The 13,291-nt window shown below is 47.0% G+C and overlaps 1 protein-coding gene across 1 annotated transcript in view; it reads left to right on the forward strand.

Moving 5' to 3' along the window:
- Positions 1-13,291, forward strand: part of LOC140188153 (arf-GAP with SH3 domain, ANK repeat and PH domain-containing protein 1-like) — a 185,484-nt gene that overhangs the window by 111,072 nt on the left and 61,121 nt on the right. Inside the window, exon 11 of the mRNA XM_072244143.1 lies at positions 6,498-6,567. Coding sequence (XP_072100244.1) covers positions 6,498-6,567 — 70 coding nt within the window. The remainder of the gene's footprint in view (positions 1-6,497; positions 6,568-13,291) is intronic.

A 13,291-nucleotide genomic window follows, 5' to 3' on the forward strand; every position in this document is an offset into this window, starting at 1 on the left:
TGCAGAGAAATAGCGTCACCACCCATATTCTTAATGCTTGCCTTCTGCATGCCTTTGCCTGACCCTTCACTGTGCCTCTCCAGTGATTGTAAAAGGCTACTGAATTATTGCCACAGATGGATTTAGAGAAGAAACAATTATGGACCAGTTCTGATCTCACTGAGGGAGACAGTCTAGACTGGTTGGGGAACAAGCAACAGGAAGGATACTGGTCACGTATCAGGAGATTGGAAATTATGAACACTATCGTTCAGAGAGAGGGCACTCACTTGTCTGTCATAGAACCACTGCCTCTTGCCAAAGCTGCATCAGAGTAATCCTAGCCATCTGTTGGAAGACACTCTGCAAGTGGAATAGTCTGAGCTCTCAGATCATATATCTGCAATTCCACCTCAGCACACACATATCCAATGGACTATGCTTATGCTGAAGGAGGAGCGGAAATATTGGCAGTGAGTTTTGGGTCTATAAGTTGAGGTGGATCAGGAAGTTGAGATAGACACTACCTATGCTCAGAAAAAATTTGGCTTCATGCTCCAAACAAAGACATAGAAACATAGAAAACCTACAGCACAATACAGGCTCTTCGGCCCACAATGCTGGCCGAACATGTACGTACTTAGAAATTATCTAGGGTTACCCATAGCCATCCATTTTTCTAAGCTCCCTGTACCTATCCAGGAGACTCTGAAAATGCATTTTGGAGATAGTGATCACAACTCTATTTCTTTTACCATAGCATTGGATAGGAATAGGAACAGACAAGCTAGGAAAGTGTTTAATTGGAGTAAGGGGAAACATGAGGCCTTCAGGCAGGAGCTTGGAAGCATAAATTGGGAACAGATGTTCTCAGGGAAATGTACGGAATAAATGTGGCAAATGTTCAGGGGATATTTGCGTGGGGTTCTGCATAGGTACGTTCCAATGAGACAAGGAAAGGATGGTAGGGTACATGAACCGTGGTGTACAAAGGCTGTTGTAAATCTAGTCAAGAAAAAAGAATAGCTTACGAAAGGTTCAAAAAGCTAGGTAATGATAGAGATCTCAAAGATTATAAGGCTAGCAGAAAGGAGCTTAAGAAAGAAATTAGGAGAGCCAGAAAGGGCCATGAGAAGGCCTTGGCGGACAGGATTAAGAAAAACCCCAAGGCATTCTACAAGTATGTGAAGTGCAAGAGGAAAAGACGTGAGAGAATAGGACCAATCAAGTGTGACAGTGGAAAAGTGTGTATGGAACTGGAGGAGATAGCAGAGATACTTAATGAGTACTTTGCTTCAGTATTCACTACGGAAAAAGATCTTGGCAATTATAGGAAAGACTTACAGTGGACTGAAAAGCTTGAGCATGCAGATATTAAGAAAGACGATGTGCTGGAGCTTTTGGAAAGCATCAAATTGGATAAGTCACCAGGACCAGCCGAGATAGAAACATAGAAAACCTACAGCACAATACAGGCCCTTCAGCCCACAAAGTTGGGCCGAACATGTCCCTACCTTAGAAATTACTAGGCTTACCCATAGCCCTCTATTTTTCGAAGCTCCATGTGCCTATCCAAAAGTCTCTTAAAAGACCCTATCGTATCCACCTCCACCACAATTGCCAGCAGACCATTCCACGCACTCACACTCTCTGCGTTTAAAAAAAACTTACCCCTGACATCTCCTCTGTACCTACTCCTCAGCACCTTAAACCTGTGTCCTCTTGTGGCAACCATTTCAGCCCTGGGAAAAAGCCTCTGACTATCCCACGATCAATGCTTCGCATCTTCTTCTACACCTCTATCAGGTCACCTCTCATCCTCCATCGCTCCAAGGAGAAAAGGCCGAGTTCACTCAACCTGGTTTCATAAGGCATGCTCCCCAATCCAGGCAACATCCTTGTAAATCTCCTCTGCACCCTTTCTATGGTTTCCACATCCTTCCTGTAGTGAGGCAACCAGAATTGAGCACAGTACTCCAAGTGAGGTCTGACCAGGGTCCTATATAGCTGCAACATTACCTCTTGTCTCCTAAACTCAATTCCACCATTGATGAAGGCCAATACACCGTATGCCTTCTTAACCACAGAGTCAACCTGCGCAGCTGCTTTGAGCATCCTATTGACTCGGACCCCAAGATCCCTCTGATCCTCCACACTGCCAAGATATGTACCCAGGCTACTGTGGGAGGCGAGGGATTTCTGAGCCTCTGGCGATGATCTTTGCATCATCAATGGGGACGGGAGAGCTTCTATAGGATTGGAGGGTTGCGGATGCTGTTCCATTATTCAAGAGAGGAAGTAGAGATAGCCCAAGAAATTATAGACCAGTGAGTCTTACTTCAGTCGTTGGTAAGTTGATGGAGAATATCCTGAGAGACAGGATTTATATGAACATTTGGAGAGGCATCATATGATTAGGAATAGTCAGCATGGCTTTGTCAAAGGCAGGTTGTGCCTTACGAGCCTGATTGAATTTTTTGAGGATGTGACTAAACATGTTGATGAAGGTAGAGCAGTAGATGTAGTGTATATGGATTTCAGCAAGGCATTTGACAAGGTACCCCATGCAGGGCTTATTGAGAAAGTAAGGAGGCATGGGATCCAAGGGGACATTGCTTTGTGGATCCAGAACTGGCTTGCCCACAGAAGGCAAAGAGTGGTTGTAGACGGGTCATATTCTGCTTGGAGGTCAGTCACCAGTGGTGTGCCTCAGGGATCTGTTCTGGGACCCCTACTCTTTATGATTTATATAAATGAAGCAAGGAGCAGTTGAAGATGTCAGCAAACACTCCAGCTAGCTCGCTTGCACACGCCCTGAGAACCCGTCCTGGGGCGCCATCTGGGCCCATCGCCTTCCTTGGATTTATCTTCAGGAAAGCCCTTCTAACATCCTCCTCGGTGACAATGAATCTCGATGCCAGCAGGTCCGGTTCATCCAGAGGGAGCGGGATGCTCCTCTTCTGTTCGAATCTTGCATAGAATACGTTAAGTTCATCAGGAAGAGAAACGCCACAGTTATTGATATTCCCAGCCTTTTCTTTGCGCCCAGTGATCTCATTTAGACCCTGCCATAGTCTATTGGCATCCCTTTGGTTAGCCTGGCTTCCAACTTGGCTCGATATTGTCTCTTGGCGCCCTTAATGGCTTTCCAGAGCTCACGCCTGGATTCCGTGTAGCAAGTGGTATCCCCGGACCTAAAAGCCGCAACCCTAGCCGTTAAAAGGGACTTGACCTCATAATTCATCCAAGGTTTCTGGTTAGGGAATACCCGGATCGTCTTGCGACACACAGTCCTCCGTGCATTTCCAAGTAAAGTCTGTGACAGTTGAGGCATACTCATCGAGGTTAGCTGCCGAGTCCTTGAATACTAACCAGTCCACCCATTCAAAGCCGTCACGGAGGACCTCATACGTTTCCTCCGTCCAACACGACACTACTTTTGAAACCGTGATCTCCCGCTTCAGTTTCTGTTTGTAAGCCGGGAGGAGGAATGCAGCGTGATGGTCTGATTTTCCGAAGTGAGGTCGTGGGATGGAACGGTAGGCATCCTTGACTGCTGTGTAGCAGTGGTCAAGTATATTCAGACCTCTAGTGGGGCAGGAGACATGCTGGTATAACTTTGGCAGCACCTTTCCGAGGTTGGCCTGGTTAAAGTCCCCGGCTGTAATGAGCAAAGCCTCCGGATACCTGGTCTCAAGTTCACTGATGTTGGCATACAGTATGTTCAGAGCACACTCCACGTCCGCCTGGGGGGGAATGTAGACCGCTGTCAGTATGACCGAGGTGAATTCCCATGGCAGATAGTAGGGATGACACTTCACCGACAGGTGTTCCAGGTCCGGGCTGCAGGAGCTTGTCAGCGCCACTGTGTCCGAGCACCACGCAGTGTTGATCAGTAGGCAGACACCACCTCCCCTCGTCTTGCCGGAAGATGCCGTGCGGTCCAACCGATGGATTGAAAATCCTTCCGGTCGGATGGCACAGTCAGGGGTGGCAGGGGAGAGCCAGGTTTCATTGAAACAGAATACACAACAGTTCTGCATCTTCCTGCAGTAGGTGAGTCTCCCTTTAAGATCATCCACCTTGTTCTCTACGGCTTGCACATTAGCTAGTAGCATGGTGGGCATAGGGACCCTGAAGCCCCTCAGCTTCAATCTGACCAGCAGCCCAGCTCTTTTCCCACGCTTCTTCGGTAAGTAGTGCATCTTTCCAGGTTTCCATCGATGCAGTGTGTTGTTGTCAGCTTTTTGAGGTAGGTGGACGTGTCCCGCGGGAATCGATCGGCGGGTCGCGTTGTCGTGCGCTCCGGGTCGGGCCGAGTAACGGGGGAGGCTCCACTGCCACTTCCAGCTGCTGGGGGCCCGGGCTGTCGATTGGGTCGGGCCCCGAAGCCAACACTTAATCCCAGATGGCCGAGCTCCTGGCTGAAACAAGTCCTTAAGCCGAGTCACGGTTGCGGAAGCCTCCGCTCCAGCCGAGCCTTGGGCTCAATTTCCAAGGTTGGTGGCGGAGGCCTCACTTCCGGCAGCTGTGGATTGCCACCAATGGGGCTTTACGGTGGTCGCTTCGGGGAAGCGCCTGGGGCACCTTGAGGTCTCTAACGTCACTTCTGTGTGGTCGTCTGCTCTGGATAGGTGCTGGTCAGAATGGGCCGTGTCTCCAAGCGCTCCGGCACAGTAGCAGGCCACAGGTCTCTGGGAACGTGGTGGGCCTCGCTGGTCGGGTCTAGGTGCGGTCCGGAGTTTAAGAAGCAGTTCTGGCGCGGTGGTCTCCAGCTGGGTCAGTAGCTTCGCCAGGGTGTTGTTGATCTTGATCTTGCTAAATTGGAAGTTTAGAAGGGTTAAGAAAACATACGGTGCATTGGCCTTCGTCAATCGTGGGACAGAGTTTTGGAGCCGAGAGGTAATGTTGCAGCTATATAGGACCCTGGTCAGACCCCACTTGGAGTACAGTATTCAGTTCTGGTTGCCTCACTACAGGAAGGATGTGGAAGCCATAGAAAGGGTGCAGAGGAGATTTACAAGGATGTTGCCTGGATTGGGGAGCATGCCTTATGAAAACAGGTTGAGTGAACTCGGCCTTTTCTCCTAGGAGCAACGGAGGATGAGTGGTGACCTGATAGAGGTGTAGGAGATGGTGAGAGGCATTGATTGTGTGGATAGTCAGAGGCTTTTTCCCAGGGCTGAAATGGCTAGCACGAGAGGGCATAGTTTTAAGGTGCTTGGAAGTAGGTACAGAGGAGATGTCAGGGGTAAGTTTTTTACGCAGAGAGTGGTGAGTGCGTGGAATGGGCTGCCGGCGATGGTGGTGGAGGTGGATATGATGGGTTTTTTAAGAGACTCCTGGACAGATATATGGAGCTCAGAAAAATAGAGGGCTGTCGGTAGCCCTAGGTAATTTCTCAGGTAAGGACATGTTCGGCACAACTTTGTGAGCTGAAGGGCCTGTATTGTTCTGTAGGGTTTCTATGTTTCCAGCTAACTCCCATCAACAAGTTCAGGCACAAAACACCACTCTTCAAGAGTTGCATTGCAGAAATGCAATTTTAATCCTGGTTTTTGGCACCTAGATAGTACCTCATCTGAATATTCCAGTAGATTCTGTTTTAAATTCAGATTTCTAATTTGATGTATTTTCCGCAGTTCTGGTCACCTACCTGTAGGAAAGATATCAGTAAGGTTGAAAGAGTGCAAAGAAAATTTACTGGGATGTTACTGGGACTTCACCTTAGTTATAGGGAAAGTTTGAATAGGTTAGAACCTTATTCCCTTTTTCTAAGAAGAAAGAGGGGAGATTTGATAGAGGTATACAAAATTATGAAGGGTATAGATAGGATAAATGCAAGCAGCCTTTTCCACTGAGGTTGGACGGGACCACAACTAGTAAGAGTGAAAGGTGAAATATTTAAGGGGCACCTGATGAAGACCTTCTTCACTCAGAGGGTGGCTCAGAGGGTGCAGAATGTGCTGCCAATGCAAGTGCTGGTTGCAACATCAATTGCAACATTTAAATTTGGATAAGTACATGGTTGAGAGGGTATGGAGTGCTATGGTAAAGGTCAATGGGATGAGGCAGAGTAATAGTTTGGCAAGGATAAGATATGCTGAAGCACCTGTTTCTGTCCTGTGGTACTCTATGACCATTTTCAGTGTCTGCCATTGCAGTTTACTTTCCCCTTTAAGACATCCAGGCATAGTTTAAATTGGCATTGGCTAACAGAATCTGGTTATGGCCACTCACTAAATTGGCATTGTTTTGTCCTCTCCCAAGATAGTAAATAGCAGTGTTAGTTTGGAATTGGTAGCGTTATGTAATGAAGTCCCAGCATGAATGTTTTGTGTGTGCTACCCTTACCAAAGGCGCATGGGTTAATTGCACATCACAATCACAGCACTCATTTTCAGTGTGTATTTTTGACCCCATTATTACATATATGTATATATATATTAAATGTATTTATAGATTAAAATATATTTGAAATGCAGCAATATTATTAATAAAAATGTTTTCTCTTTCAGGCTAAGAAAAGTTTGGCAGAAGAGGAAATGCATCATCAAGAACTGTTACCTCACCATATCGCATGGAACAGTGAGTGTCGTGTGGGAAAGAGACTGACACATCTGGTGTTGATTTTAGCTGGCAGCAAATACCCTGCAGTTTATAATCACCTGGTGACTGAATAACTCTCCTTTGTCTTTCATACAGCCTTATCTTTCACACTAAATAATTTCCCAAGAGCATGAAAACCATAATTAGGGTCATGTATGGAAAGTAGTAAGGAATTTTGAGAGGAATCGCCATAATGATAAAGGATACAACACACCTGAATACACTAGTGCAGATGTTAGTTTGGAGCGGATTAATTTCTAATGTGGCAGACCCAGCAGCAGGCCACGGCGACTCTGACAAGAATCATTTGAAATGTTCATTCACCACTGGCAACAAATGTGAAGGTGGTGCAGAGTGGCTGCTTGGCTATGCATTAGCTTCAGACTGAGATGGCTGCGATAGGATATGGTCAGGGGAAGAATCAAAGAATTAAAGGAGTGGAGTTTAGGACAGAGTGGCACCCAAGTTTCTTTTGAGACTCACTTCATCTCTTCTTTTCCCCATATTGTCAAGTTTATACCCAACTGAAGGATGCTTTCTGTATTTCCATACAGCTGCTCTTTTTTTAAACCAAATAGGAAAGCTGGGGTGGCTAAATACTTGGGCCACAGTAATGTATATAGTGTTCTATTAGCAAAATCGGGTTGTAATTTTCACCAGTTTTCAAGGTTGCTGTTTACCCCAGGGAAATGCTTCTGTTATCTGCTAAATTCTGCCTCTTCATATTCAGATTATCCAATAAATGACTTGGTAAATTTAATTAGAAACATAGAAAACCTACAGCACAATACAGGCCCTTCGGCCCACAATGCTGTGCTGAACATGCACTTACTTTAGAAATTAGCTAGGGTTACACATAGTCCTCTATTTTTCTAAGCTCCACGTATCTATCCAGGAACCTCTTAAAAGGCCCTATTGTATCTGCCGCCACCACAGTCGCTGGAAGCCCTCACCACTCTCTGCGTAAAAAGCTTACCCCTGACATCCCCTCTGTACCTACTTCGAAACACCTTAAAATTGTGTCCTCTCGTTTCAGCCATTTAAGGCTGAGATAAGGGGAAGGTCGACTCAGAACATGAGAGGCCTGCGTCGGGCGTTTTCATGCCTTACAAGGTGCAGTTTGGAAGTCTGTGTGGGGCACCACTCCTCGCACAGGATAAAGCCTCTGACTATCCACACGATCAATGCCTCTCATTGTCTTATATACCTCTGTCAGGTCACTTCTCATCCTCAGTTGCTCCAAGGAGATAAGCCCAAGTTCACTCAACCTATTCTCATAAGGCATGCTCTCCAATCCAGGCAACATCCTTGTAAGTCTCCTCTGCACCCTTTCTATAGCTTCCACATCCTTCCTGTGGTGAGGTGACCAGAACTGAGCACAGTACCCCAAGCGTGGTCTGACCAGGGTCCTATATAGCTGCAACATTACCTCTCGGCTCCTAAACTCAATCCCACGATTGATGAAGGCCAATGTACTGTATGCTTTTTTTAACCACAAAGTCAACCTGCGCAGTAGCTTTGAGTGTCCAATGGACTCAGACCCCAAGATCCCTCTGATTCTCTGCACTGCCAAGAGTCTTACCATTAATACTATATTTTGCCATCATATTTGACCTATCAAAATGAACCACCTCACACTTATCTGGGTTGAACTCCATCTGCCACTTCTCAGCCCAATTTTACATCCTATCAATATCCCGCTGTAACCTCTGACAGCCCTCCACACTATGCACAACACCCCCAACCTTTATGTCATTAGCAAAGATACTAACTCATCCCTCAACTTCCTCATCCAGATCATTTATAAAAATCACGAAGAGAAAGTGTCCCAGAACAGATCCCTGAAGCACGCTACTGGTCACCAACCTCCATGCAGAATATGACCCATCTACAAACACTCTTTGCCTTCTGTGGGCAAGCCAATTCTGGATCCACAAAACAAGGTTCCCTTGGATCCCATGCCTCCTTGCTTTCTCAATAACCCTTGCATGGCATACCTTATCAAGTGGGTAGGCATACCTCAAAGAGACCTCGCAGCAGAGTAGCGAATCGTAAACACAAAATAATCTGCAGATGCTGGGATCAAAGCAACACTCACAACACGCTGGAGGAACTCAGCAGGTCGAGCAGCACCCGTGGAAACAATGAGTTGACGTTTCGGGCCAGAACCCTTCGTTAGAACTGAAAAGGGAAGGAGCAGAGGCCCTATAAAGAAGGTGGGGGAGGGTTGGAAGGAGAAGGCTGGTAGGTTCAGTTGAAAAGCCAGTAATTTGAAAGACAAAGGGGTGGGGGAGGGGAAGCAGGGAGGTGATAGGCAGGAAACAGAAGGAGGCGGAACCATGAGGGAGGTGATAGGCAGCTGGGGGAGGGGCAGAGTGAAATAGGGATAGAGGAAGGGAGGGGGAGGGAATTACTGGAAGTTGGAGAATTCTGTGTTCATACCAAGGGGCTGGAGACTACCTAGACGGTATATGAGGTGTTGCTCCTCCAACCTGAGTTTAGCCTCATCATGACAGTAGAGAAGGCCATGTATGGACATAACTGAATGGGAATGGGAAGCAGAGTTTAAGTGGGTGGCTACCGGGAGATCCTGTCTGTTGTGGTGAGTGGAGGTGCTCGACGAAGCGGTCCCCCAATCTGCGTCGGGTGTCACCGATGTAGAGGAGGCCACACCTGGAGCACCGGATGCAATAGATGACCCCAACAGACGCACAAGGGAAGTGTTGCCTCACCTGGAAGAACTGTTTGGGGCCCTGAATGGTGGCAAGAGAGGAGGTGTAGGGACAGGTGTAGCGCTTACGCTTACAGGGATAAGTGCCGGGTGGGAAATCCGTGGGGAGGGACGTGTGGATAAGGGAGTCACAGAGGGACCGATCCCTACGGAAAGCGGAGAGGGGTGGAGAGGGAAAGATGTGCTTAATAGTGGGGTCCTGTTGAAGGTGGCGGAAGTTGAGGAGGATAATGTGCTGGATCCGGAGGCTGGTGGGGTGGTAGGTGAGGACAAAAGGAACTGTGTCCCTGTTGTGGTGGCGGGAGGACGGGGCGAGGGCCAAAGTGCGGGAAATGGAGGAGATGCGGGTGAGCGCATCATTGATGACGGTAGAAAGGAAACCATGATCCTTAAGGAAAGAGGAGATTTGAGATGTCCTGGAATGGAAAGCCTCATCCTGGGAGCAGATGCGGCAGAGACGGAGGAACTGGGAATAGGGAATGACATTTTTGAATGTGGTGGGGTGGGAAGAGGTATAGTCGAAGTAGTTATGAGAGTCAATAGGCTTAGAGAAGATGTCAGTGGACAGTCTGTCTCCAGAGATGGAGACCGAGACATCGAGAAAGGGGAGAGAAGTGTCCGAGATAGACCAAGTGAATTTGAGGGCTGGGTGGAAGTTTGAATTAAAGTCGATGAAATTGATGAGCTCAGCATGGGTGTAGGAAGCAGCACCAATGTAGTCGTCAATGTACCGAAGGAAAAGTTGGGGAGCAGTACCAGAATAGGTTTGGAGCACAGACTGTTCCACATAACCAACGAAGAGGCAGGCATAGCTGGGGCCCATGCAAGGTCTTATAGCTACACCCTTTGTCTGAAGATAGTGGGAAGAGCCAAAAGAGAAGTTATTGTGAGAACCAGTTCTGCCAACCGGAGTAAGGTAGTGGTGGTGGGGAACTGGTGAGGTCTATTATCCAGGAAGTAGCGGAGGGCTTTGAGGCCTTCTTGATGGGGAATGGAGGTGTATAAGGATTGGACATCCACAGTAAAAATGAAGAGGTTGGGACCGGGGAACTGTAAGTTATTGAAGAGGTGGAGGGTATGGGATGTATCCCAGATGTAAGTGGGGAGGGATTGAACTATGGGTGACAAAATGGAGTCCAGGTAGGCAGATACAAGTAGAGTGGGACAGGAGCAGGCAGAAACTATGGGTCTACCGGGACAGTCAGGCTTGTGTATCTTAGGAAGGAGGTAAAACCGAGCGGTACGGGGTGTGGGAATAATGAGTTTAGTGGCTGAGGATGGAAGGTCTCCGGAGTTGATAAGGGCGGTGATGGTGCGGGAGACAATGGTTTGATGTTTTTTGGTGGGGTCCTGTTCCAGGGGTAAGTAAGAGGAGGTGTCAGAGAGCTGCCGTTTGGCCTCAGTGAGGTAGAGGTCCGTCCAGCAGACTACTACGGCACCACCTTTGTCAGCAGGTTTGATGGTGAGGTTGGGATTAGCGCGGAGAGAGTGGAGGGCAGTGCGTTCAGAGGGAGTGAGGTTGGAACAGGAGAGAGGTGTGGTGAAGTTGAGACGGTTGATGTCTCGGCGACAGTTGGAGATGAAGAGATCGAGTGCAGGTAGAAGGCCCAGGTGTACCTTATCAAATGCCTTGTTGAAATCCATATACACTACATCTACTGCTCTACTTTCATCAATGTGTTTAGTCACATCCTCAAAAAATTCAATCAGGCTCATGAGGCACGACCTGCCTTTGACAAAGCCATGCTAACTATTCCTAATCATATTATGCCTCTCCAAATGTTCATAAATCCTGCCTCTCAGGATCTTCCCCATCAATTTGGCAATCACTGAAGTAAGACTCACTGGTCTATAATTTCCTGGGCTATCCCTACTCCCTTTCTTGAATAAGGGAACAACATCCACAACTTTTCATTCCTCCGGAGCCAGAGGCTCAGCAATCTCCTCTGTTGCCGCCCACAGTAGCTTGGGGTATATCTTGTCCGGTCCCGGTGACTTATCCAACTCGATGCTTTCCCAAAGCTCCAGCACATCCTCTTTCTTAATGTCTATATGCTCAAGCTTTTCAGTCCGCTGCAAGTCATCCCTACAATCGCCAAGATCCTTTTCCATCATGAATACTGAAGCAAAGTATTCATTAAGTACTTCTGCTATTTTCTCCAGTTCCATACACACTTTTCCACTGTCACACTTGATTGGCTCTATTCTCTCACGTCTATCCTCTTGCTCTTCACATACTTGTAGAATACCTTGGGGTATTCCTTAATCCTACTCGCCAAGGCCTTCTTATGGCCCCTTCTGGCTCTCCTAATTTCATTCTTAAACTCCTTCCTGCTAGTTTTATAATTTTCTACATCTCTATCATTACGTAGTTTTTTGAACCTTTCGTAAGCTTTTCTTCTTGACCAGATTTTCAACAGCTTTTGTACACCATGGTTCCTGTACCCTACCATCCTTATCTCATTGGAACGTACCTATGCAGAACACCACACAAATATCCCTTGAGTATTTGCCACATTTCTGCTGTACATTTCCCTGAGAACATCTGTTTCCAATTTATGCTTCCAAGTTCCTGCCTGATAGCTTCATATTTCCCCTTACTCCAATTAAGTGCTTTCCTAACTTGTCTGTTCTTATCCCTCTTCAATGCTATGGTAAAGGAGATAGAACTGTGATCACTATCTCCAAAATACTCTCCCACTGAGCAACCTGACACCTGACCAGGTTCATTTCCGAATACCAGATCAAGTACAGCCTCACCTCTTGTAGGCTTATCTACAGATTGTGTTAGGAAACCTTCCTGAACACACCTAACAAACTCCTCCCCATCTAAATCCCTTGCTCCAGGGAGATGCCAATCAATATTGGAGAAATTAAAAGCTCCCACTAAGACAACCCTGTTATTATTGCATCTTTCCAGAATTTGTCTCCCTCTCTGCTCCTTGATGTCCCTGTTACTAATGGGTGATCTATAAAAAAACACCCAGTAGTGTTATTGACCTCTCCATGACTTCTTCCTTTTCTGCAGCCATGACTCTATCTTTCATCAGCAGTGCCACGCCCCCACCTCTTTTGCCTCCCTCCCTGTCCTTTCTGAACCATCTAAAGCCTGGCATTCTAAGTAGCCATTCCTGGCCCTGAGCCATCCACGTTTCTGTAATGGCCACAAGAAACTCCATTAGCTCCAAGTACTAATCCATGCTGTAAGCTTAGACGATAAGACAAAGGAACAGAAGTCATTCATTCGGCGCATCGAGTCTGCTCCGACATTTTATAACGAGCTGACCCATTCTCCCATTTAGTCCCACTCCCCCACCTTCTCACCATAACCTTTGATGCCCTGGCTACTCAGATGCCTATCAATCTCTGCCTTAAATATACCCAATGACTTGGCCTCCACTGCCACCTGTGGCAACAAATTCCAAGAATTCACCACCCTCTGGCAAAAAGAAATGTTTTCGCATCTCTGTTCTGAATGGGCGCCCTTCAATCCTTAAGTCATGCCCTCTCGTACTAGACTCCCCCATCATGGGAAACAATTTTGCCACATCCACTCTGTCCATGCCTTTTAACATTCGAAATGTTTCTATGAGGTCTCCCCTCATTCTTCTAAACTCCAAGGAATACAGTCCAAGAGCGGACAAACGTTCCTCATATGTTAACCCTCTCATTCCCGGAATCATTCTAGTGAATCTTCTCTGTACCCTCTCCAACGTCAGCACATCCTTTCTTAAATAAGGAGCCCAAAACTGCCCACAGTACTCCAAGTGAGGTCTTACCAGCGCCTTATAGAGCCTCAACATTACATCCCTGCTCCTATACTCTATTCCTCAAAAAATGATTGCCAACATTGCATTCGCCTTCTTCACCACCGACTCAACCTGGAGGTTAACCTTAAGTCCCGTTGCATCTCAGAACTTTGAATTCTCTCCCCATTTAAATAATAGTCTGCCCGTTTATTTCTTCTGCCAA

This window comes from Mobula birostris, chromosome 2 (genome assembly GCF_030028105.1).
Source record: "Mobula birostris isolate sMobBir1 chromosome 2, sMobBir1.hap1, whole genome shotgun sequence".
NCBI classification, from domain to species: Eukaryota; Metazoa; Chordata; class Chondrichthyes; order Myliobatiformes; family Myliobatidae; genus Mobula; species Mobula birostris.